The sequence below is a fragment of the Streptopelia decaocto genome (genome assembly GCF_964273445.1).
Source record: "Streptopelia decaocto genome assembly, chromosome: 1".
NCBI lineage: Eukaryota > Metazoa > Chordata > Aves > Columbiformes > Columbidae > Streptopelia > Streptopelia decaocto.
The window spans coordinates 63337063-63363872 of record NC_138663.1 but is presented as its reverse complement, the minus strand read 5'-3'; the positions used below and the strand labels follow the sequence as shown (position 1 = coordinate 63363872).

Below are 26810 nucleotides of genomic sequence, written 5' to 3'. Positions count from 1 at the left end.
GGGAGCTGCTGCCCCGGAAGCACAGGGTTGCTGCTCCCGGGGTGGGAGGTGCCGCTGCTGCTCACGCTCGCTGTTGGCGGGAGAGGTGCCGGTGGGTGATTTGGGGCCGCTGAAGTGGTTGTATAGTGGGGGTCTAGCGGGGGAGGGATGTCCCGGGGTGGGGAACTCGGAGGTTCGACTGGTCAGACCCAGGAGCCGGGGCGGCTCAGCCGCTGTGTGGACGACCCCGGGCCCTCGCCTTTTCCCAAGGCCTGTAGCGCTGTGGGACATGCGGGGCCTCCGGCAGCCGCGCTCGGGAGCTCAAGCCAGGCCCTGAAGGGAAAAGGAGGGAGTACGAGGTCGGGGGGGGAGAGGGAAGAAGGGAGGTCGCGGACACGCACAGGGCTCAGCTGCCCGAATTGTGTTTCCTAAAGGAAAAGGAAACTGATGGCATTCTTGGTGGTGTCACTTAAGGCTAACCTGATCTAGGTGTTCCTGCTCCGGCAGGGGGATTGGACTAGATGATCTTTCGAGGTCCCTTCCAATCCCTAACATTCTGTGATTCTGTGGTGGCCTGGGTTTGTGAGAAGCCTACAAGGAAGTAAACTACGGATAGGGTTAAAATTTATATTTGTCCTTAGGAGCCTAGCCATACAAGTTGTATGGCTAAAGTATTTATGTTAATGTGATGGCTTGTAGTATTAACTAATAAATAAATTCTGCAAATACAGAGAGCCTCTTTGGGTCTCAGTGATACCTGTGCCAAACCTGGGTGGCTCCCAAGTGAAATATGCAGTCTTGAGTGCTGAGACATTTAGATTGTTGGCACAGCAAAATCTGTCAGCAGTCTGAAATTTAAAGCTGTTCCTTTTTTCCATTTGGTGTGTAATCAAAGGTCTAAATTCACAAAAAAAGGCTTAAACTAGTGGCAAATCTGTCCTGGCACTAAAAGGAGCGATTCTGAAATCAGTTATGGATCTTGGCCTATTGTGCTGATGCACGGTTGAATACAATAAAGTGCAAGTTCTTTGGTACACAGAGGTATAGGTGCTCTGTCTACAGTTGGGGTGGCTTAAGTTATGAAACCATCTTTAAATATTATGTGTGACAGTATTCTCATTTAGAGTTTTGAAGGCTTGATTAATTGTGCTTTTTGTTAGACACAAACAGTCTTTAAAAAGTACAGAAGAAAAGCGAATTTGAAGGTAGTAAAGTATCGTTTCTTGTCATTTGGTTGAAAATTTAAAGATTCTGTATGTGACTTTTGGTATTTACAATTACTTAATTTATTGTCTTGGTGTTGGGTTGCCAACTGTAGCACAGAATCTGCAGTTATTGCTGAAGCATGTGGAGACAGTTTTGAATGTATGTTAATTAAATTAGTTAATCTTTTGATTGGTGAAGCTACATGCTACATCTAAAAATAATGAACTTAAGTGCAGCTTTTGTGTTCTTAAATGTGATGTTACAGGAAGTTTTGATTTGTTGTACTGCAAATACGTTTTACATTTTTTCCTCATGCAAATGAGTAATGCATGCTTTTTAAAACTTTCTGTGTAGGAATGTAGATTTTAATCCTGGAGAAGACATCGCTTCTATGATACCTTGACTTAGTCCACTGAAAATGAAACAAGATTCTACTAGAAACACTGCTTACACTGTGGATTGTGAAGATTATGTGCATGTGGTAAAATTCAATCCGTTTGATAGTGGAGATGCATGTTCCCTCATTGCATATGGTGGCAATAATTATGTAGTTGTTGGGACGTGCAAATTTCAGGTTAGTTTGTGTTATTGTTGATTTTAGTAGTTTTCCTGAAACTTACTTTTCCAGCACCTCTACTGAACAAAGACTGTGGTCTCTTTCCTGTTTCCTCCCCTCCTCACCTAAGCAGGGGAGGGCTTTGCTTGTTTATTACATTAACAAGTCTGGGATATTTGTTCTTAAAGAAAATACATATATAAGTGTATATATGTAAAATACACATTGATATAAATTACTGTCCTGCTGGTATAAAGTTCCTTTTTAATAGAATCATAGAATAGTTTGGGTTGGAAAGGACCTTAGAGATCATCTGGTTCCGACATCTCTGCCATGGGCAGAGACACCTTCCACTAGACCAGGTTGCTCAAAGCGCCATTCCACCTGACTTGGGAACACTTCCAGGGATGGGGCATTCACAGCTTCTCCAGGCAGCCTGTTCCAGTGCCTCAACACCCTCACAGTAAAGAATTTCTCCCTAATATCTAATTAAAACCTACAGTCTTTTAGTTCAAAACTGTTACTGTTTTAGTTCAAAACTCTGTTGTCACTGTAATCCCTGAATAGAATGCAAACAAAACAGGAGTGCTCTGCCAGAAAAGTATCCTGTTTTAGTATCTTTTGCTAATGTTGGTGACTGCTATCTGAGAACTCCAGTGCACAACTTTGGAAATATATGACTTAATATTTACTGTACATTGTTCTTTATCGTCACAGGGTAATTGGCTCTTTTTTTGCTCGGTTATATTTTGTTCATATTTTGTACATTTGTTATCTAGATTAAATTATCTTCTAAAGCTTTTGGCTAGCCTGCAAAACAACAAAGATTACAACTGCTTTCAGCTTTACAGCTAAACTACCTGTGTTAATTTCATAGATATTTATTTTAAGGAAGGACTGTATAAATAATGACGTAACTTTTTTTTTTTTTTGCTTTCCCAATCATTTTATGGGATCTCTCTCATAGACTGTTAGAAACAGTAAAATATGTTTTCTTACCTTGAAATATTGTAGACTAATTCTATTATGAAAGTTTTTAAAATGTAAAATACTGTCTACTCTATATTTTTATACTGTAAACAATTTTTTTATTAGCTTTTTTTTGCTTAGATGCTTAAAAATCAATAGACGACAACTGTTATCTTTCCAATCTATTTTCAGGTTTTTTTCTTAACTCACTTGTCTATGATACAGTATTATTTTTGTACTTTATCTAATATGAATAGCAGCATAACTGGTCTTATCATTCCCCAGGGTATTCTTGTTGGAAATTTTCTGAAAAGCACCTAGCACTAACCATAAAAACCATTGTCATTTCTGTTGCCCTCTATCTTGTTTCTGGTGTAGGCCTTGAAATGAAACTAATGAAAATTCTAACAACCACTGCTACAAGGTAGTTTTTCTATAGTTTTCATATCCTGCCTTCTACATGTGGAGTCATTGAGTATTTCAGAGTAGGGGAAGAAACTGCTAATCTTACTCCTTGCTTACAGAAGCATTAAAAAACTAATTTCTTCCTAGCCTCTACATTATGCAAAGGCCATACATAAAGGTTCTTCACCTTAAAACAGAACCGTGACATAAAGAAAATTTTGTAGCAATATCCTTTGATGTGCTCCATTAAATGTGTTGAAAACTTTTAGATAGAGGTCAAGAAATTGACTAAGACCAAAACCCCAGCTCTTGTTTCATTTTTCCCACCATCCAGTGTGCTCAGCAGTGGGAAGAATAGACCAGCTAGTAATTTTGGTCGTATTTAGAGGATGGAGGATACCTCTCTAGCTCCTGCTGATTGAAGAATGTTGTTCTGGAAGTGCTAGCATTTTTCCATAGTGTAAAAACGACTTGGAGAAAAGATAGCTTAACTGACGTGCCTGCTTTTGTTCCTATTGTTTCCTGAGATTGCAGTGTGTACTTACTTACCATGCTGTTGTAAGTGGGTTTAGTTATATCTGTGAATATATTACTTGTACGAAGAATGGGCTTAGCATCTTTGTATCTCGGTTCTGATTTCTGTGCTCTGCATTGGCCTCTGGCTTGAAACTGCAATCATTTCATGTATTTTTAAGTACTTATATATTTTAAGTTAATACTTTTTTTGTGTTCCAGGTTTTCACTTTGAGGGTGTTACAATCTAAAAAGATCCCACATACGTGTAATTTTGAAAGCTTTTCGATTTCTTATAAATCAGAATTGTTAGAAGTCATCAAGGTAATGTTCTGGATTAGCTAACTACAGTATTTCTACAGGAGGAGGATGCAGAAGTGGAAGGTATACAGTATAAGACACTAAGAACATTTCACCATGGAATCAGAGTTGATGCCATAGCATGGAGTCCAGAAACTAGACTTGATGCTTTACCTCCCCAGATAAGGTATTTATAATAAATTAGTACAATGGATCCTTGTAGTTTATCTGTATCCCCTAATTCCTTAATACTGGACTAAGTTTAAAGCTTATGGATAGAGTCTAACTCTTTAGAAATCACATTTCAGTAGTACAACTTTTCATTCTTAGAGTATATTTCTGGTCGTTCTGCTTGTGGCCCTTGCCCCTCCCACCAGTGAACTAGCAGTAAATATTTTTTTTTCCTTATTCATTATTTTAATGGACCTAAAATGTAGTTAATTCTTTCTGTGTACATCTGTGAAGAACTTTATTAAGAATAAGACTGTTGTAATGTCCTGCTTTATAAAGCCACCTGTAATGGTCTGCATAGTATGGGCTGTGTTTAGGAGTAGGTCAGATGATATTTGTGCAACTCATTGAGGTTTAAATCTAGAAAAATAGTTACCTATAAAATATGCACGTAAGAATTAAAATGTTCTCAATAGCTTGTAAGCCTCTTCAAAATTATGATGGATACTCAGTGCTGCATTTTTATACAGTCTTTTGTTTAGTATATATTAGAAATTGCTTTATGAATTTATGTTTCCGTATTTTAGAACACTAATAATGAGGGTTCTTTTTTGTGGTCTACCACTTGAATTCTTCCAAGGAAAGTTTCAATGGCATGTTTGAGAGATATTTCAGGTAATTGAGAGGTGTTTCAGATTTAGCTTTGTAAAATATCTTGTGTTTCTTTCCATGAAAAAGTGTTCTCAGCAGTTAAAACACTATTTTATAGATAAGTTCCAATTATAATTGTGCTTGTTGCCAAAGGAGAAAAGTTGAGACAGAAGCTTTTGATTTATTTTATTTTTTTTTTCAAAATACGAATTTTCCTTCGCATGTCACTTTGCAGGTTTAAGCTGAAGGGAAACTGTTAAAAAGTCAAATATTGCAGTATTAATCAAAAGGCTTTTCTTTGGGTGCAGGTTTTGCACTGCGGCTTCTGATAGGAAGATAAGGCTCTTTACTTCAGACCTGCAGGACAAGAATGAATTTAAGGTAAGGGTAACTAAGTTGGTTTTTTTTTTAAAATTATTTAGTCTTTAGTGAAGTCTTATCTTTAACTGCCCTTCTATATAATTTTGCTTAGTGTGCTGTGAGACAGAACAGTAAACTGTGACAGATCCTAAATCCATTGCCATTGTATTCTTTATACCTTTCTGTCTTTCAAGTGGGACTAACACTAATTATCTGCTACGTGATCTTTTGATTTAAAAGTATTTATGTAACAATCTAACCAAATTGAAGAAAAGCAAGTAGAGGCTTATGCATCATCTAAAATGTACTCATAAATGGAATGTTCTACAGGTGAATTTCAACTACCATGTTGGATATGTTCCTTTGTATAGAGACCTGTAAAATTTTATATGGTGTTGGTTATTGGACTCCTCTATAAGAAAAGCACATTTAATAGTTTCTTTTTCATGGAGAACCGGAAGGTGCAATTCAACTCTTTCAAACAGTAGAAAATTTCAAGAAAGAATACTGAATTTAGTACATAACTGCAGACAGGTACACTAAATATGCCCATAGGCTGTCACTTGTTTATTTCTAAGATAGAAACCTAGGAAATGTTTACTTCAAAGCAAATGTCTACTTCAAGTACAATTTCACTTCCCCTTCTTCCAGTAAAGATGGTAGTGTTCTTGTTCAGTGATATAAAAGAAGCCAGGTATAAATACTTTCATTACTTTATAAGCTGAATGTTGGTTTTCTGGAGATTGCTTTTGTTTGCAAGACATGTCAACTCCTATGTCACTTGGATGTGTACATACATTTCAAAATTCTTCCTTTGAAACAGTGTCCTAGTCCAAATAGTAATATTAATTAGATATTTGTGCTAACCAGTTTGAATCTGTTTTGTTGAAGTCCTCATCCAAGAATAAGCAAGGCTAATTAATACTAAAAAATCAGAGGAGGAAGTCCCTTCTTTTTTAGGGCTTTGAAATATGATAATGCCTCTTTTGGTTAGTGTTGTGTATTGAGCATAAAGGAGAAAATAATGGACTTTCATTTGTGGTTTGGTAATTTGTGTTAGTAAGACAACTATATTTGTCACAAAGAAATTAAGTGAATTGCAGATGTCACTTATGTGGCCATACTGATAATGGAATAGATAAAGGCATGGCATAAGAAGATGGCTATTACTTAAAAAAGGAATGTCTTTTCTTTAAAGAAAATAATTTTGTGTTACTTCATACATGCATACACCCTAAATTTCCTTCTTTCATGTTTGGTCATCTCAAATGGCTTTGTCATCCAGGCAGTGGGATAACTGACAGTTAAAATCAACTTGGGTGGCGCTTCTGACACAGTATTTCTAAAAGTTCTTAATTCTGTTTGCTTGTGAGTTGATGTCTGTCATTCCGTATTAAAGGTATCTATTTATATGATATCTGACAGTTTTATGATATTGAAGACAACAGGCTTTAATGTTAAGTTGTGAAATAAATATTCTAATTTTTAGCAGAACATAAAATTACTTATTAATTATGAATGTCTACTGCAATTAGAGAAATTTATAGAACTGTTTTAAGCTTGCAGAAGAAAGGGAATGGATGAAACCATAATAAGTGTAGATGACAAAGGGTTAATAAGTGGAAATAATTAAACACATGGATGAACCTGGTACTACAGGCTCTATTCAGCTAAATTAATCATCTACGTTCTATTTTTTTATTTATTTTGGGTTAACAAGGGACCTGATGGACTGTCTGCTAAAATCAGTAAGTCCCTTGGCTTCAGTGAACACTGGTTGAAGCCATAGATGAGTGTTTTTCTACCATGTTTAAAAAATATGTAAGCTGTTGATTATGTTTAGTGGAGGTTAATTGATGGTCAACAATTTTATGTGTTTTTGCCAAAAAAATGAATGTGGCAGCTGAGGTAGTTCATAACTTTCATACCTCCTCCCATCCCTACATCATCTGGTCCTTAGCAAAAGGGCCTTCTAAACCTTCCAGAGTTGACTTCATGTCTGCAGCAGGTTTCAGACTCTCCACATTGGTGTGGGATGATGTGGGATACAGCCCAGGAATTATCAATGGGATCTGCCACTTTGCTCCTTAGGAACTAATTGCTTCCAGAGAAATAATCAGTCTTATAACCTCACACAAACACACCTTGGATAATTCATGAGCTTAAACTTTTAACATACAAGTTCAAATAAGCAAGTTTATTCTAATGAAAGGATTCTAGTAAGCTGTTTATTACTGAATTAGAACGAGATAATAACACACTTTTAAAATAACAATAATTTTGAATATACCAGATAAGATTGTTCTTTTCTAGCTTATTATCAATGCATGATCTATGTTACAACCAGAGAAGCAAAGGGGGCAACTCAGTAGCACGATCTGCTAAATGATGTTTTTTCAGAACATAGTTTCTCTGATGGGTTATTATTTTCCCAGTTCTGACAAGATTTTTTTTTCTGGTATCTGACCAACACCAATGAGACTTTAAAACATGCACTTCTAATTCAGGGGAATTTGTTACACAGTAGCTTTGACTGGATGCCTAGAAAGAAATTTGAAATGCCAAATTTACATTTCCATTAAGATAGCAATTATTTTTCATACAAAAAGTTCACTGGAGAACTGATTCATCTGCCCTTAGGACTTCTTTCTACACAGAATGCTCTGACTTGAAGTTATAAACTTCTGCTGCAAAAGCGTGTTCATAGCATAACATCAGAATAATTTTTTTATGATAGGTAGTGAGTATTAGAGACCACAGAGCAGTAATACAACACATGTTGCACATTAGAATGTGATATTTAGGCTGAACAGCCACAGCTGTAAGTACTAGAAGTATAGAAGGGATTTTGCCCCAGAAGGAAACGAGCAATTACCATATCTGAAATATTCAATGTCAGTTGATATGAATAAGCTCCTCCAGTGTCTAATGAAGACAGAAAGATCACAGAATTTGATTTTTTGTCAGCTGAAGAAATCGTGGATGCTTCTTCATTTTTGGCACTACAGAAGACTAAAGATTGTTTGGTGCTTATGTAATGCAAACAAGAAGTGTTGGCTTGAATTTACCAGTTTCTTATACCTGGATGATCATTATACTGTATACTTCTTTTAAAGAAAAAAAAAAAAAATCTGATTTAAAGTATTTGCAAAATCTCAAATGTTCACAAGTACTTGGAAGGCTATGCTGAGCTGGCTTTCAATAAAGTTTGATACAGTAATTTCTTAGTAACAGTCAATTGATACCTCAGAAAAGCTATTTCATAAACCTGAGGTTGAACTCACAAAGAACACATGGAAGACTTCAATCCATTGTACGGCTCGCACTTCACACATGAGATTTGCAGGAGAGGTACAAAATGTGCAAACAGAGCTGAAGGAAGTATGTGATTACCGTTAAAATGTAATCTCTGAACATTTTGTCTTTTATAGTAAACAATTAGGATGTGTTACTTCTGGAGGGGTAGAGAGAGTAACTTACTCCGTTTTCCCAGTGGAAAAACTGTCTTGATGTAATTATTAACAAGGAACTTGAAGCATACTGAGTTTTCCATTCCTTTGTCAACACAACTAATCCAAAATTTATGGGTTGAATCAAATCCAGAACACCAAACAAAAGGTAAAATATGACTGATGGTTCTTCATGAAATATTTTTCTTCTTTGGAGCTTTTCATTTGGAAACGAATTGTGGTTTCCTTCTCCTGCTTCAAATTTTGTTTAATAAAAAGCATATTTCATCAGAACTGTGGAAGTAAAATGAGGCAGGATATTTGAATTCAGAATGCTGAAAATTTTCAAAAGGCTTGGCATTCCTGTCTAAATAGTTTACCATCATCTTAGGATATCCACTAGGTTTCAATAAAATTATGAGCTATTGGAAAAAAATAAGTTGGCTGCTGAAAATGTTTCTGTATTGAATTGATGAGGCATTCGTAAAAGTTTTAAGAGAGGGGGAGAGGGGATTTAGTTATTGTGCATGCTTGAGAGTTGGGTTGTTGTTTTTCTTTTTTAAATCAGCTCTGCATTTGTTCCTCGGAATAACTGCACTTAGAGAAGAGAGAGTGTGTTTTCCTTTCAGAAAAAATGGAACTGGTTGTTTTCATTCAACCTTGTTTTCCTCTGCAATCTCTTCATGTCATGCTGTTATACAAAGGAGATTTTTATCTCCTTTTATGATACCTTGCTGGGCAAAGCAAGAGCAGCTGTGCCTTGAAACTTTATCAGTGGGACTGAAGGGGATGGAAGAGTAACAGATACATCATCTACACAAGGACATTTACCTGACTTAAAATTTTAAGGGAGATTTCTGTCAAAAAGAACATAGATATAGTTAATGAGAGAAAATACATTTAAATCCTCAGATGGAACAAACTGATATAACAAGCTACAGATTTTCTAGTGAGATCACAAATGACTTATTCATACCTAGCCCCCATGTAAATGCATTTGAATGTACTTTAAACTTTGACTGGACCCTAAAGGAGATGATTTCTACATACTTGCTTAATACTAAATGTGTTTTAAGTTCTTTCGCTTAAGTTTTCAAGGCTACTTTAAACCTCAAAAGATTACTAGTGTCTGTAGATAAATGCAAAACACGTAATAGAATTGAGGAAGAAAAAAAGTGTCTTGATATTATGGCCAAAATAGCTGAAAAGCCTTTGAAATAATATTTAACTTTTTAATTTTTACTAAAACTGGGATTTTGTTTTTATTCAGAAAAGCTATGCTGAGTTGGTTTGTGCTATAAATTATTCCCAATACTTTGAAATAAAAAGGTCATGATTGAGAAGCTTCAGGTGAGAACAATTACACAGTAACAAGGTTCCATTTGAAATGACATCATGCTTTCTGAAACAACTATGTTTGCTTTTGAGTGACAGTTCACATGTACATTCATCTCATGAATGCTCATATCCTATTATTAGAGAATGGACGATCTATTAATTCATAGTAAAAGAAGAGCATGCACTGTAACCCATTTTATATGCTGTTGTGCTGAAGAGGAAAGAAAGCAGAAAGCACAAAGCACTTTCTCTGTTCTTTTGAAATAGTTAATAGAAATTGTGCTTAATTACTAAGACATCGTATGGCTTGCCTGGTTTTGCTGTGCTGCTGTTCCTCATTTTTGGTTTTCTTAAAGTCTCCAGTGTGCATTGTCTTCTGTTTCATCTCCTTTCACTGAGTTTTTTCACTTTTTTTTTTTTCTGAAGGTAGCCTTTTGGTAGGCCATCTTCAGTGGATGTTTCCACTTGGGCAGTTTGTGTGCTGACTGCTTGGAAAATGGACATAAACTGGACATGTGGCTGGTTTATTGTTCCTTCAGTAAACAAAACTCTCTTGCTGCTTGCAGGAACCCCTAGTAAAAACTACTGTTCAGAGAAAAGATTTACAAATAGCAATCTGAGTTCTTTAAGATATGTAGATCATGCATACATTCACTTGCTGCTCATTCTCCTTTTTCTTTCTGGGATTTATTATTTTCTACCTTCAAAATTCAGTGATTAAAAGGAAGATAAAAAGTTCTGGTGCAGTTCACTGATCTCTGTCAAGCAAGGGCATCAAGTTGACCTCTGTGGTAACTACAAGGCATAACGGGGGTCTTTTCTCCTATGCTATGAATCTACACAGGAATTATTAATAGATATTTTAAAGAACTCCAGTTACTAATAAATATTCTTTTTACCTTCCATGTAAAGTGAGAGCTTTATCTTAACACTCACACATCTTCCTTTTAGTGGGTTTATTAAATCAATGAACTGATGGAACGATCTGAACTGAACTGATGAAACAAACAGCTCTAAAGTAAAAGTATTTTTTTTTTCTCGTTGACAGACATTTGACGGCCACTCAGATTATATTAATGATCTGGTGTTTGCTCCCAAAGATGGTCAGGAAGTTGCAAGTGTTAGTGATGATCACACCTGCAGGTATGCATTTTGTTCAAAACATTATTGAAATAGTAATGTTTGGCTTTTTCTGTGTAGGTATTCTTTATATGCTTGCATTTAGTAGTTTCTTTTTTCTGGACTTTCATAACCCACTAACAAGACTAGTCCACCAACATGGCAAGAAGTGGGCTTGTCTTGTTAACTGGGTTGTGGACTGACTTTTTGTTGTGACTTGTGGGTTATTTTTTTTTTTTGTTTTTCAAATAAACATTTTGAACTAAGTAGATACAATGTGAAGAAAGCTGTTCTGTCTTGGAATTACGTACACTATAATTTCCCCTGCTGGGACAGGAATAAAAGACATGAGAACAGGAGAGAGAAGATATGCATAGCTCAACACTGAACTGTACATACCCTCCATCCACTCTGTCATCAGATGAGTCAGGTTTAAAACCAGTATATAAATGCGAATTTATCTACTTATTCAAATGTATTAGCCTTGCTAGGAGGTGGGATTACGTAGCCTAAGGACAATGCCATATTAATACAGTCATACTGGCAGCTCATAATACCATTACTGTAGCTGTTTCAAACCCATGTGTTTAGTTATTTGTAACTGGAAGTAAAGGAGAAACATGGTTAAATATGTTGAAACACATTGGTTCACGTTTTGTAGTACAGGAGTTTTTCCTTGACAAAAGGTCCCCATCCTCCTCTTCTAGTAGTGCACATGAATCTGTAAAACTGCTATTCTTATTCACAGAATCACAGAATGTTAGGGATTGGAAGAGACCTCGAAAGGTCATCCAGTCTGATCCCCCTGCCGGAGCAGGAACACCTAGATGAGGTTACACAGGAATGCATCTAGGCGGGTTTTGAATGTCTCCAGAGTAGAAGACTCCACAACCTCCCTGGGCAGCCTGTTCCAGTGCTCTGTTACCCTCACTGAGAAGAAGTTTCTTCTCAAATTTAAGTGGAACCTCTTGTGTTCCAGTTTGAACCCATTACCCCTTGTCCTATCATTGGTTGTCACCTAGAAGAGCCTGGCTCCATCCTCATGACACTCGCCCTTTATATATTTGTAAACATTAATGAGGTCACCTCTCAGTCTCCTCTTCTCCAAGCTAAAGAGACCCAGCTCCCTCAGCCTTTTCTTATAAGGGAGGTGCTCCACTCCCTTCATCATCTTTGTTGCCCTATTATTCCTCCAATGCAGCTCACAGTTGGAGAGATCAGGAGGGCAGCTATGTAGGCTTTGCAGGTTATTAAAGTAGCAGCAAGAGACTTGGGAAAGTCTCTTAGTCATAGCTGTGGTAACTCCAAACTTGTCTCAGTTAAGGAACTGTTTGTGTTTTTTTCTCTGATTACATAAATTATATATTTGCTCTTTGACGTTACCACCATAACAATTCTTATATGAATGAGGAGGTAGTAATCAGGATTAAAAAAACAAAAAACAACAACAACTTATTTTTCACTTAAGGCATCTTCTACCTGCTAAGAGAGAAGGGTATAGCTCTTAGAATTATTACTCTGTGTATGAGATTTTTGTAAAGGTTAGGTCATCAGTTGGTACAAATCAGAGTCGAGTAGCTTTAGTTGGTCTACTCTGTCATACATAAATGGAAAATCTAAGAGGCCTATGATTTTAATACCCCTGGAGAATTCAGAAATACTCCTTTGACGAGTAGGCAGATTTTTCATAGACACCCTATCCATATTCCCAATAAAATCATTAGGAATGAATAGTGGAAATATATGACTTATTCATAGCTTGTTTTGATTTATTTCCTATCCTTGATTTCTTCATTAAATCTAAACTAATATTGGACTTACTCAGCAAAGAACTGTTTGAATGTGTGACCTTTTTTGTTTATTTTATGAAATGCTCAGTGTTTCTGGGATGGAAGAGAATTCTTTTAAAATTAGTAGTCTAACTGATACTAAATTAAATGAAATAAAAATGATATAATTAAGGTATACTATCAGGATTTCAACTTAGTAACTCTGAAAGATATTTTATGCAGTAAACCATAAAGTCTTTGGTTAAAAGCCATGGGAAATAAGTAGGATTTTTTTTGGCTACTCGATTTCTTATTTTTTCCATTCATGCATGTGGAGCATGAAGACTTTTTTTATTGAATTTAAAGGTTACCCTTTCAAAACTAATGGAAAATGCATTCCCCGGGACTTACTAAAATCATTCCTTACTTACTCTGTAATTTGTTTCAGCAGTAATGTAAGAAGGGGAATAATTTTTCTGTCTGTACTGCGTTTCTATCCTGAAATTGTTCTCAGGATACATCATCTGTTAATACCTTTAGAATAAAGTTCTAGAACAATTAGTACAAGAACATGAAGTTTTGAGTATTTGGGTGTTTTGTTAGAGTTGCACTTCTAAATCTCAATAATGTTTTAATACAAGGCCTCAGTGGGTACAGAATATATACAAACAGATGTACTAAGTTTAGCAGACATCTCTAATGCACCCAAATTCTCAGGTTTCATGCAAGAAGCTGCTGAAAAAGTGGTATCTCAGAGCTGAGTTCAGTCATTGTGGTTGGAAGACAGAGAATGTATGTCAGATACTGGTTGAAGAGGCTGTGGTGGTATATTCAGTGTTCTTACCTTTGAATTCTTGTTTCTTGCAGTCTTTGTTGGCCTTGTTCTCAAACACAAGACTTTTTCAAAGCTGTGAAGGAGAATTAAATTAAAAATACTCTTGCATAAAAGTTATTGCAGTAGCCATCTATGTTATGTAGTTGTGAATGTGTTGGGTGCATTCATAGACAAGGGAAGAGGTGTTGGCATGTAAATATGCTGTACACTTTAATACTCTTGTGTTTCTCTGCACTGAGAATGTCAAAACTACTATAACCTTAAAAAGAATGGCTTTTCTGAAAGAAGACACCTTGGGAAGAGTCTTAAAACCCAACATGTTGCAGTTATTTGCAACTGTATTTATATTAAAGATCAAAATTCATGTAACTAAAATTGCATTTGCAAAGTTGATTAGAAAATTCAAATCCTGGTTCCTAAGTATTGTATATTACTTCCTTCATTTTGTCCTAAGGATGGCTATGTTATAAGATGGATGAAGCTGTTCATAAGCATATAGGTAATTTGTATCTTTGGCTGGATATTGTAGTTTTCAAATTGTACTTATTTTGTGTGATAATTTATAGTAAATAATATTGATGAACTTGCAGGATAGTTTCCTGTGTTTAACTTTTTAACGCATTTCATCATTGCTTTACTCTTTCATAAAAAAATAGAAAATAAAATTATTTTTAAAGTTTGATTGCAAAATTTAAAGGAAGTGGTAAAAGAGTGGTGGAGAAAACAGCTAAAATTTGAATCAGTTTTTTTTATTTATAAGTCATATGTGTTAACATATGGAGTAAAATTGAAGTAAAAATAAATTAAAGTAAATGTGTGTGTGTGTGTGTGTGTGTGTGTGTGTGTGTTAAAAATAATAAAATTTAGGGTATTTATACATTTCTGCTAAAAGCCGAACTTGGTCATGGCAGAAAAGTAAATTACTTCTTGGATTTAATCGAACTGTTTTACTTCAAATCTATTTTTTTCTTCAGGATCTACCTTCCGTATGTCAGTGTCAAAATTTTGTGTAATGTCTAGGTGTAATTAACATAGTTTGCTTATCCGTTTCTTGGTGGCCTAAGAGCCTGTTTAAGAAATAAAAAAAAATTATGAGAGCTTTAAGTAATATTTAATTCTCTAACATTATAAGCATTATACACTACTTTGAACATTTGCATTATGCGTAGGAACACGTGTGTCCCATTTTGCTCATGAGAACTGAGTAACTCCCTCTGCACCACTCTTAAGAAAAAAAAAAATATATATACATATATATATATATTGCTGGCTTTTCACTATGATTTGGAAACACCATACACGGGGCTGGAGGGTTTCAGATGTACAAATCATTTTGGTTTGATAATTAATGAAGCCTCTGCAAGAACACAGGAAATGTTTGAAAAACAGCATGAGCTTAACAGACACCCCTCCACTGTTGGTAGTTTTTGACACTATCTGATGTTTCTTGAAGTATTTCATGCAAAATACCATCCTGGTAAAAACCACTAGTGTCATACGCATGCTAAAAATTAACCTGTGACTGTTAAAAGGTTAATTCAGTCGGGCTGATGACCACCTGATACTCCATCCTCATATTCAACTGAAATATCACTGACAGTGTGAGGCCCTTAATCATGGCAGTTTGGCAATTTCACCAGGTGCTGGATTATCTTGTACTTTAAAAAGCTGCAAATGACTCATCCATCTCTCTCCCTCCCGCTCTCTTTTTCATTACACCTTAAACTATATCATCTTCCTCTGGTTTGAGTGTATAATAGAAAAGAACGTACAGTTGACTTATCTTTTACTTGATCTGTGAATGTACTTGCTATTTGATTCCTTTCTGAGTTTTATTTGGTTACTTATGCTATGGCTCCTGTTGCTTCATAGAGAAGGACTTTGTGAATTTATCAGTCACTTGTCAAGTTCAGCCTTCTCTATTGCACATATCACAAATGCCAGTCCATCAGAAGGTTTGTTTTTCTCCCTGGACATTCGATATCACTGGAAACTAAATTAACTAGAGTCTCAAAATGTATTGTAGTGTTTAGTCTGGTTTTAGTGGTTTTTAATCTGTAGTGTATTTGTTTACATGGTACTATTATGTCTTGTGTAGGTTGTTTGCTAGACAATATGAAAGAAAGCCAATGGTAACACTTGTTTGTTTGTTTGTTCGGGTTTTTTTTGTCTTATGTTCTTTAATGTCTTGCCAGCGCTCCTTGCACTTGAGTCTTACCTTGTTAATTCAGTAAATATTTCAGTTTTAGCTATATTGAAAATATGCTATTATCACTATTTCCTGCCTCCAAAACTATGTTTTATTTGTGTCTTCCCATTTACAGTGCACTCAATTATGGATATTTGCCATTTTTTAAAAAAAAAGGTATCTTATTTCATGTTGTTCTATCTCCATCTGTTCATTGTAATAAAATTCCCCCATGCTGCTTCATATAGGAAATGTCATACCAAAATATTTGAAATTTCTGAGGTATGCTGATTACAGTTATAACTCTAGTTACGCATTATAATTGATGAGAATAAAGGACACTCTAGGATTATTTTTGACAGTCTAGTCTTTGACTTTGCACACTTTTTGTAGGCATCCCTCTATGTCCTCCTAAATGTAGTCTTACACAATTTCTGTCATACTTTACAGCTGCAATGTAAGTATTAACCAACAATTTTTGCTGCATTTCATAATCACTATGCGAGTATTAACCAGGCTCCTGTTACAGGATCCAGTGAGCTTAAAAAAAAAATTCTGAATCAAATGTTTGGAACATTATTTCAGTGTAGTCTTAAGTGTGGATGAATAGGCCTTTAGTTAGGAATTCTTCAAAATATGCGGATGAAATGGTAGCTATTTCCCGTGTGACGCATTATGACTTACGGTAAGGGTCACACAGTCCTACAACACATTCTAGTCTATAAATTCTTCTAAATACAAATCATTGCATTAGATTTGTTTAGCAATTACATTTTATTTTAGAAACTCACTGGCAGGATTGTAGTTGAGTTTCTCAGTAACAGTCATCCCATTGAAACATTTCATTTTATGTCTCCATTGAAAACAATAAGCTGATAACTCTAACAGCTCATTTTTCTTTGGTTGAAAGAATATGACTGAAGCTTCACATTTTTGCAAAAATACTGCTCAGTCTCTGGCTTTGTTTTAGATAACTTTGAGTAGCTGAGTAGTAGTAGTAGCATGTATTTCTTGGACTTACTTCTGAGTGAACATGTTCTGTAGTGCATGGTGGCAAAGAACGGTCAGTTGAGACACAGTGTCACAGTATGTTAGGGATTGGAAGGGACCTCAAAAGATCATCTAGTCCAGTCCCCCTGCTGGAGCAGGAACACCTAGATGAGGTTACACAGGGATGTGTCCAGGCGGGTTTTGAATGTCTCCAGAGAAGGAGACTCCACAACCCCCCTGGGCAGCCTGTTCCAGTGCTCTGGCACCCTAACTGTGAAGAAGTTTCTTCTCATATTTAAGTGGAACCTCCTGTGGTCCAGTTTGTACCCATTGCCCTTTGTCCTATCATTGTTTGTCACTGAGAAGAGCCTGGCTCTATCCTCGTGACACCCTTGAGACAGTACATGTGCAGCTTCTCTCCTACCTCTACCAACATTGCAGGGGATAATCAGAATTACATCCCACATTTACCAATGAAAAACAGATCAGTGCCTGCATATCCAAGTAGATATTACAAGAAGCTACTGGTCACATGGACTGTAGTGCCAAAATCCAAAATATTCTAATTACTAATTCTTTAATAACATTGACATTTCCTTTGACCACCAAAAGAAACTGTTGGACATGGGTGAGCTTTCTGAAAGAGTATTTACATGTTTACTCTATGAAAAAGGCTTTTATTTCATGGATCAAAATAACTGAAGTAAATGCTGTATAAGCACAAGTTTAGGAAGCTGTATGCACAGTCAGGAGATAGTGTAAGATGGCTGTGCCTGGTGGACTGGTGCTGGGCAGCACTGATGAATTTTCACTTTCTCCCCATGCAACCATTTCTGTGGCTTTTTTGGCACAGTGTGCTGAGCAGGGAGTTCTGCTACCTCATTCTGCTACAGCCTCTGCAGCAGTGAACTGTTAGTTGATCACTGCATTACCTGATTTATAAAAACTTAAATTCTTTATTTTGTCAGTAAAATAAATTACTAGAAATTAATATTACACCTTTTCTTCTGAACAGCTAGAAGGGATTTCTACATTTCCACTTCAGCCTTCTGTTCTTTCCTGTCCTACCTAGTATCCTCTTCAGATCTTTCATAACACACCTCCCTATGGAGCTGGCAGAAGACCTGAGACAAGGCCAGTGTTGGTTGTGGTCTCCACAGTGTTAACTAAGCTTTGCACTTCCATTTTCCTTTTCTCACATCTTGCTCCCCCAACTCCTTGTGCTCAGTGAGGAACTTCACTCTTCACCTTTGTTGTGTGATTTCTGTAACAGGAATCTCTCCTTTCTCCATAGCCCTCTAGGCTTTTCAGGGGTGACAGGATTTTCCTCACATGTAGAAGGGGTATTTAAGTTAGATAATATTTAAAACAAAACAAAATAACCCACACATATTGGGCATTTTTAAGAGTAGGTCAGACACTAATCGATGAGTACAAGTATAGTTGATCATGCTTTGTAGTTGGGAATGGTATCAGATGTCAAGGTTCATTCCAGCCCCCACCCCATTCACTAGAATTGTTGGAAAACTTACGGTGAAAGAATTCCCTTTTTTACTTCCATCTTCAGGGGATTGGAGAAATACCTGAAGGTTGCAATATGGGTTTGCACTTTTACTATTACAAATGATAAGTTTTATTCAGTTAGTATTTGGTTTTGCTCTCTAGTTAGAATTATTTAGAATTCAGAAAGTTAGAATATAGACTAAGAATCATCTCCATTGCAACAACACAGCTTTTCAGACATTCTAATGAATACTTGGCCAATTTTAATAAAAGTCCATTGTGTGATAAAATTACTGCACATATACAGTATGTCATTATCCATATTCATGTATGCAACATGAAGTTCTTCCAATGTAGTTTGAGTATCTTCATGCTTTGTGATAACTGTAGTTGTTTGTTTTGTTTGTTTAATCATAGGATGTGAGTGTCAAGAGAAATGTACAAATATCTCAACAATTTTCTTTAATGGCATTTGCAACTATGTATTTTGTGTTAGTTTAAATTTTGTGAGCACAGCAGTATATAGTTTTTCTGCCCTTAGTTACTTAAAAAACAATGAATTTACTGAGCAGATTACAGATTATTTTGAGGCTTTGCATTATTCAAACTTTGGCCCTTATACCAACTGTAGTTATTCAAACTTTTCTCCTTTAAATTTGTTGTGAAAGCTTTTTAAATATTGAGAAAAAAATACCCCAAGCACCATAACAAGTCTCTACAACAATGGTTGATAGGGTTAGGAGGAGAAGTAAAAGGGTGACACATTGCAGGTTACAAAAATAAGGCTGTATGGACATAAGTAGACACTAGTTTGCATTGGTAGTAAATCACGGTCATGTTAGTAAAGATTCAAGGGCTTTGAATGGGAGACAAAATGCTCAGTCTTTTTGGATGGATTTATGTGATAGGAATGTGGACAAAACTAGAGGGTTTTATTAGCATCTGTAGCTGATTTGGTCATGATTACTGAGTAATTGAGTAACTGAAATTCAGTTTGGCTAAATTTTTGGTATTTGCACATTTTTTTAGTCACAAAGAAATATTGAAAAGAGTTAATTGAACACATATGTAATTGTAAATTTCCATACCAGCATGGACTTGATGTGTTCAGACAAGGATCTATTTTGATATATACTGCCTGTTTTTTTCTTTTCAATACTATTATACGATCTTTGTTATCAATAAAGAAGAAACTATAAGAGAGCATTTATCCTTTTTTTCCTTGCTCCTGTATGGTTTGTTACTAACAATCTTACCATTCTTACAAAGTAAGAGATACAGTTTTGGCATTTTATAAATAACAAGAAAGCATAAATTTCTGTCTCCACACCTAGCAACTTCACTCACTTCAGGGAAGGAAACATGATGGCGTGCTCCTTTGGCCAAAATGATTCACTGTCTTCTGTTATATCATAATTTTCTCCCTGCACAGTAAATACACATGGAAAGTGTTGATTTGACTTGGACAAATCTACAAGGCAAAATTTTTGGCAGTAGAAGAAAGTATTGTATGTTTCTAAATTACCTAATCAAGTAGATATTTCATTTTTTAAGCAGTTGTCAGGTTTTTGTTTTGACTTTTTTTAATAAGGACACTGATCCTTCAAGATTAGAGACCCTGTGTTTTCCACAGAGAAAACAAATATTTGATCTGTTGTGGTTTGGCATAAGAAAACAACGTTGTTCATGAAATATATTTACTTTATTCCCATATATTTTGTCTAGACTTATGATGTATTATTTAAGAGTTTTTTGAAATCTCTTAAATATAAGGCTCTAAGCACCCTGGTGAGGTATAAACTGAAAAAGTCTGGAGGAAGTCAGCAAAAATCCTGTAGAATAAACAATAATAGTATGTAGCCACTCAACTAACTCAAAAGACCGGGCAGAACACTACTTAAAAAATTGGCTGTTTCTAAGGTTTTGCTTGTAGGGAGGAAAGATATATGTGTATGTGTATTTTTGGTATGAAAATGCATATAAATGCCATGCAGCCTTGTGGTTCAGATTGATGTTCACAACCGTGATGTCTTTGTCCTACAACTGAGCTACTGATTTTGTAGGAAAAGAGGCAGTTGAACAGTGGCCATGAGGTGAAATAGTCTCAGGTTTGGTTTTGTTGCATTTTATAAATGAAGTAGCTTCATGGCTCGTTAACACTCGAATCAAATGCATCCAAAGAAAACTTGCTCATCACCTAACCTAGTTTTGGTGTCTCAGCATACGCTTCTCTGTCAATCCATATTGACCAAATATTGATTTTTTTTATTTTCTTTTTTTTAAAATGCTTGATATCTACTGTATGTGCTTCTAAAGGAAAATATTAAAGTGGCACATAGAATTTATTATTTGAAAGCTTGCCAAGACCCTCTGTGGGTTAGTGTTATCTCTTCCGTAGATCCTTTTGTTTGCCTTAGCTTCATTTTTAGTTTCTTTTATTTCCATTAGTCAGTCTTGTTGTACAAGGAAAAATATTGAAATGTATATATTAGACAAACAAAATACGTTAGTATGTGGTCTTGCCCTTTACATGGTAATGTGCATGATTTACGTTGCTGGTATCAGCTGACCTTCCTGCTTTGTATCGTCCCACTGTTACTTATGGTATAGTACAAACGCTGTAGTGTCTTCTTATGAATAAAGTGGGAATGTATCATTTCAATTTCACATCTAAACAACTACATGTGTCAAATTATTTGGATATTGCTGTTTTAAACAGAGGCTCTGCCTAGTTTGTCAATGTAAAAATACATTATCTTCAACGCTGACCTCTTTTACTGACATCTTGAAGTGATAAAGCACAAACATTTAATTTGGTCACTTCCTTTATGAATGTATTGAGGCACTGAAAGTTAATGCATTTCCAGTCAAAGGGTCATAAATAGTTAAATACTTTGCCTTTTTTGTTTGTTTGTTTAGGGTCTGGGATTTGGAAGGAAATGAGAAGGCCCATTTTGTTTTGCGTTCTCCCGGAATGAGTGTTTGCTGGCATCCTGAGGAGGCTTTTAAGGTTGTGTTTTCCAGCTCTTTACCGTCACCACCTTTAAAATAACAGGAGGGTGGACTTATCTAATCTATGAATCTTTGATGCTGTGGAAAGATTGAAGTTTGGGGAGCTAGTGTACATTGTAACTGGATATTGGTTGGATCTGCTAATGTGAAGTCACTGTAAATGAATTCTCATTCTCGTAATTTTACCCTCAGTCACTCACTCCTCCCATCAGAAATATTCCTTCTTGATGACATGCATCAGCTGTTGCTGATAACTGTTCTGCTTATTCCATATTAACTTATAGTTACCAGAGAAAAGTTCAAGGTTTTCTCAGTTGTGGTAACACGGTTCACCAATAACATAGACTCTTATAAAGCATGCCAAGTTTTTAAAAGGATCCGTTTGAAGTTAGCAAGGGATTTTCTTGGTTTTGTTCTTGCTTCGAATATATGAAATCTGTGCTGAAAAATGAAAACAAATCAATAAACTGTGATTTTATACTTATCTGTTTATTGTACTGGGGAGGATTAACCAGCTGATATATACCAAAATATTCAGCTTCATTAATGGTCTAGTGCTTGCAGTTTTGGATTTATTATTTGGATTTATTATTCCAGTCAATAACTGCCTTAAGTAGCTACAAATAGTTGTTCAGATTACCACAAAAACACACACTTAAAACAGAGAAAAGCAGTCAAATAAGGTACCAAAATATTTACACAGCAATAGGGAAAAAGGATCTCTATTCTCACCAGACTTTCCACCAATATTGATATCCAGTCCTTACTAAGAAAACTAGGAAAACTGTTGATGCAGATGGTATCACAATTGAATGTGTTTGCTACTCTTTGCTATTGGGCAACTTAGTTAGCAACAAAATTACTATATTAACCTCAAAATATCGCAGTATTACACCAGTCTCACACATTAGTTTGTCTTTCCTTTTACCCTTATCAAAGAGCATGCACAGTTTGGGGTTGGTTTTTATTGTAAAGAAAAACCCCTTCAAAAAGCCAGTAACACCTGACAGACTGGTGGTTGCTGAACAGCTTATTGCATGTCAAAATGCTTACTGCATCATGTCTTTTAGTTTGCAGAAGAGCATGTTTTGTTGACAGCTCTTTTTCCAAACAAACTTTGATGTCATTGGAGTATTGTTTTTAATGCTTCTTTGCCTTCCTTATTTAATGTTTGTTACAATATGAGAACCATCATCTCCTCATGGAGAAATGCTCTTTCATCATTTAATCAGAAGGCTCTTTCTACAATACCTAATAAAGAACTGCTTGAATATATTACTTCAATAGAAAAAGTTTAGATAAAATGTGTTGCAAACTGTTACCGGATGAAGCAAGAAATGGTATATAAATTCAGTGTGTGTGAATCGGAATTCTATAATTACACTGATCAATACTGTTGTTTCCTTGTACAGCACTATGTCTGTCAGCCGGTTCTTTGTAGTCAGAATAGGCACTTTTTAATTTTGAAAGAATAACTTTCTGCTTTACAATTCTAAAAGCGCACTTGTGGTTAAGAATTGGTGCTTCTAAGTGTCAAAATTATATACAAAGATATCTAAAGATGTATATAGATAAAATGATGTAACCACTATGTATAAAAATATGACAGTAGTATAGATTAAAGTGCTTTTCATGTATTGGTGGAAGAGTGTTCAGGATGTTTTCTGGTACAAAATGGAAAATTGTACCTATTTTTATGTTAGTAATATTTGCTTGAAAATATGCTGGGTTTGCTATAGAGTAGAATCACAGAGTCATAGAATAATTTGGTTTGGAAGGGACCTTTAAAGGTCATCTAGTCCAGCCACCTGCAGTGAGCCCCCTTTAAGCACTGAAAGGCTGCAATAAGGTCTCCCCAGAGCCTTCTCTTCTCCAGGCTGAACAACCCCAACTCTCTCAGCCTGTCCTCCCAGCAGAGCTGTTCCAGCCCTCTGATCATTTCTGTGGCTCCTCTGGCCCCTCTCCAACAGGTCCATGTCTTTCCTGTGCTGAGGCCTCCAGAGCTGGACACAGGACTCCAGGTGGGGTCTCACCAGAGTGGAGCAGAGGGGCAGAATCACCTCCCTCGACCTGCTGGTCATCTTCCTTTTGATGCAGCCCTGGCTTCTGGGCTGCAAGTGCACATTGCCAGCTCATGTCCAGTCTTTTCACCCACCACTACCCCAAGGTCCTTCTTGTCACGGCTGCTCTCAATCCCTTCATCCCCCAGCCTGTATTGATACCGGGTGTTGCCCCAACCCAGGTGCAGGAGTTTGCACTTGGCCTTGTTGAACCTTATGAAGTTCACATGGGCCCACTTCTGGAGCTTGTCCAGGTCCTTCTGGATGGCATCCTGGCCCTCAGGCATGTCAGCCATAGCTTGATGTCATCTGTAGATTTGCTAAATGTGCACTTGATCCCACTGTATGTCATTAATGAAGATATCAAACAGCTCTGATAAAAATACTAAGATTCATTACATGCTAAGTTTCCAACATTGTATTAATTTATCTTAACAGCTGATGGTAGCGGAGAAGAATGGAACAATACGATTCTATGATTTAATTACACAGCAGGCCATTCTCTCCCTAGAGAGTGAACAAACACCGTTGATGTCAGCAGACTGGTGTTTAAGAAATACTCTTAAAATTGGAGCAGTTGCCGGAAGTGATTGGCTAATCTGGGATATCACTCGCTCCAGGTATTTTTATATACAAGATAGGTTTCTTTATTCTCTTTTTAAGCTGTAGGTAAAGAGATGTGGCTACTTTGCTAATATAGCACTTAAATAAGATCATTCCCTGGCATTCTTTGTTTCATCTTTATATATCAATATTTATCTGTTACAAGTCACATTGTCTTTTTGTCCATTTGAGACAGCACCTCACTACTGTCACTCCCTAAGTTATGTATTTGTTAACATTTCATTCTTAATCATAAATACATAATTATTGAGCCATAATAAACTGGATAACTATTTCACTTTTACTACTCCGAATTGAGATGTAAGCTGCAGGAATGCTCTGTTTTTCCCTCGGCTTCTTCAGAGGGAGTACACAATTTGTCCCCTTCATTGTTTAAATGATAGATGCTTTTGGTACTTAGAGTTTGAGCTCTAGTTGTTTGCACAGTGTTTTTTTACCCTGAATGTCTGTTTTAGTTATCCGCAGGAGAAGAGACCTGTCCATGTTGATCGAGCCAGATTATTCAGGTATAAGTGTTGTCTGTATTCTGTGATTTTTGTCTATATAAATCTGTGTATGTGTAAGCAGTTGTGAGTTTAGGGACCTGGTACTCTGGTGTCTCACTTAAATAATTTTTAGGGGGACCTGGTCTATAAACTTTGTGAATGACCTGCTTGTAGTAAATACATGTAACATTCCCATAATTTTTTTCTGTTTTACAATTACACGCATGCGGGCTGTGGGTGGTAAATTGTTTACAAGCCATTTCTCTGAATGTCTTTCTCTGGTGTTAGTGGAATATCTGAGAGCTTCACACAGTTAACCACAAGGGAGAGAACTCCACTTTGTGTGCACTTCTGATAGTCCAATGAGGATATTTGAAAAGTACATAAATTTTATTCTTAGGTGGTCCCGAGTGAATGAAAATCTGTTTGCAACCACTGGATATCCAGGGAAGACAACTACTCAACTTCTTGTTCATCATTTAGGACATCCACAGGTAAGCTTAAGTGAGCTTATGACTGGAATTGCATCTGTTGTCTTCAAATACACTTAACCTGCTGGTTTAAAAGCTGCTTGATCTATATGCTTTATTTTAGTTTGCCTTATCAGTGCTAAGGGAAAAAAAAACTTATTATTTAATAAATTTTTCAGTTTTTCTAATTCAAAAGAGTCTAAAAACGGCTGGTTGTGTATTTTACAGGCTTCAACTAGTTATATTTTAAATCATCAGTGAAAGTATATCCAGAAGCAATGAACCCCAAGCATAGGAAATATTTTGGTTTTGTTGGAGTTAGTATACATTTGTAATGCTTACAGTAAAAATACTACCTCCAAACATACTAGTTGTGAGTATGTTTAAATAACAGGAAGTAATTTCATTAAAAAAGGTTTCTAAGTTTGAAAGTATGCCTTTAAAATAATAATAATGAAAATAGTTGTAACAGTTATCATGGAATATTTTGCTGTCTCTTACTTAAGTGTAGTAAGTAGCTAGTGGAACTAAGTAGCAGATAATCATTTTTTTCAGTTAGATTTCTGTTGTATTCTAACTGTACTAAAGGAGTACTAAATCCATAGTGTTTATTTGACTATGCATATTGGTATATGTGGTATAGAAATCATTTATATAGTAAGTTGTATTGATATTTCTGGTTTTTTTTTTTAAGCCCATTCTTACTGGCACTGCAGCTGTAGGATCTGGTTTGACGTGGCACAGAACTCTTCCATTATGTGCAGTCGGAGGAGATCATAAAATTTTCTTCTGGGTAACCGAAATGTAAAACAAGCATTTGCCTTTAATATGAAACTTTACAGTATAATGTCTCCTTTCTGGTTAAAGCGAAGGAACTTACTCTTTGTACTGGTATTTATTCACTTGGAGAACATACGAAAGGAACAAGTAAAATACAAAACTTTTGTGTTTGATTTTTTACCTTGCGAATACAAGAGCTTTTGTAAAATTGATTATCATACATCTGAATCTTGGTTACTTCCCTTAAAATAAAATGTACACTTTTTTAATATGGTATTTGGTGTGAAATGAATTTTTTTAAGGTGTGTGGTTTTTTTCTTTTATGAGATTTTGTGTCCAGCAATCTCAGTCTGGCAATCTTGCTCAGTTAACACAGCTCAAATACTTTGAAATTGTCCTGAGTACCTGTAGAAAGAACACCTGTCTCTGTATTAACTTTCCCAGCCATCACTATAAGAAAAAGATGCAATAATTTGCTGTCATAAAATGTTATCTGTGAATCTATTTGCTGAATAAACCATTAGCAGTGAAGAAGCTAATGGTATAATCAGACTGATAATTTTAAGATTGTCTCTTAAGATGACTGAATGATTTACTTCAAGTATGCCAAATATTCTGTTGTTTTTTCTCTGTTTTCAGCCTTTTACTTGCAGCCTTTTATGGGAAAATCAAAGACATTCTCTTTCTAGAAGCATATTTTTCTTGCCCTTCTCATACAAGAGTGCAAGTGAAGTGATATCAAGATGTTCAACACCTTACAGCATTGTAGCCATCCTTATTAGCAGTAGTTAGATTTTAAAATATTCTTTTGTTTGTCGCTATTTATGCTGGACACATACAACCGATTCAGAACTAGGACAGCAAAAACTGAGATTACAGTCAGCTTATAAATATATGACCATATTTTAATTCTCATCATTTCTTATCCTTGAGAAATTTTGCTTTCCAATTGCCACCAAAATTTACCTAAAATATGAATATAAGTCTCCTCATAGATTGATCTGTTTTCAGTATTGTCTGTTGAAGGGGAGACCATATCGCTGTCTACAACTACCTGAAAGGAGGTTTTAGCATGGAG

The 26810-nt window shown here is 35.9% G+C and overlaps 1 protein-coding gene across 1 annotated transcript; it reads left to right on the top strand.

Moving 5' to 3' along the window:
- Positions 1-5: 5 nt before the first annotated feature.
- On the top strand, positions 6-26008 carry NUP37 (nucleoporin 37). The gene is made up of 10 exons (XM_082056900.1): positions 6-91; positions 1540-1759; positions 3991-4115; positions 5059-5131; positions 10946-11040; positions 21221-21311; positions 23812-23993; positions 24453-24503; positions 24883-24976; positions 25647-26008. The coding sequence occupies exons 2-10, from the start codon at positions 1604-1606 to the stop codon at positions 25758-25760; spliced, it is 981 nt and encodes a 326-aa protein (XP_081913026.1). The 5' UTR covers positions 6-91; positions 1540-1603; the 3' UTR covers positions 25761-26008.
- Positions 26009-26810: the final 802 nt, after the last annotated feature.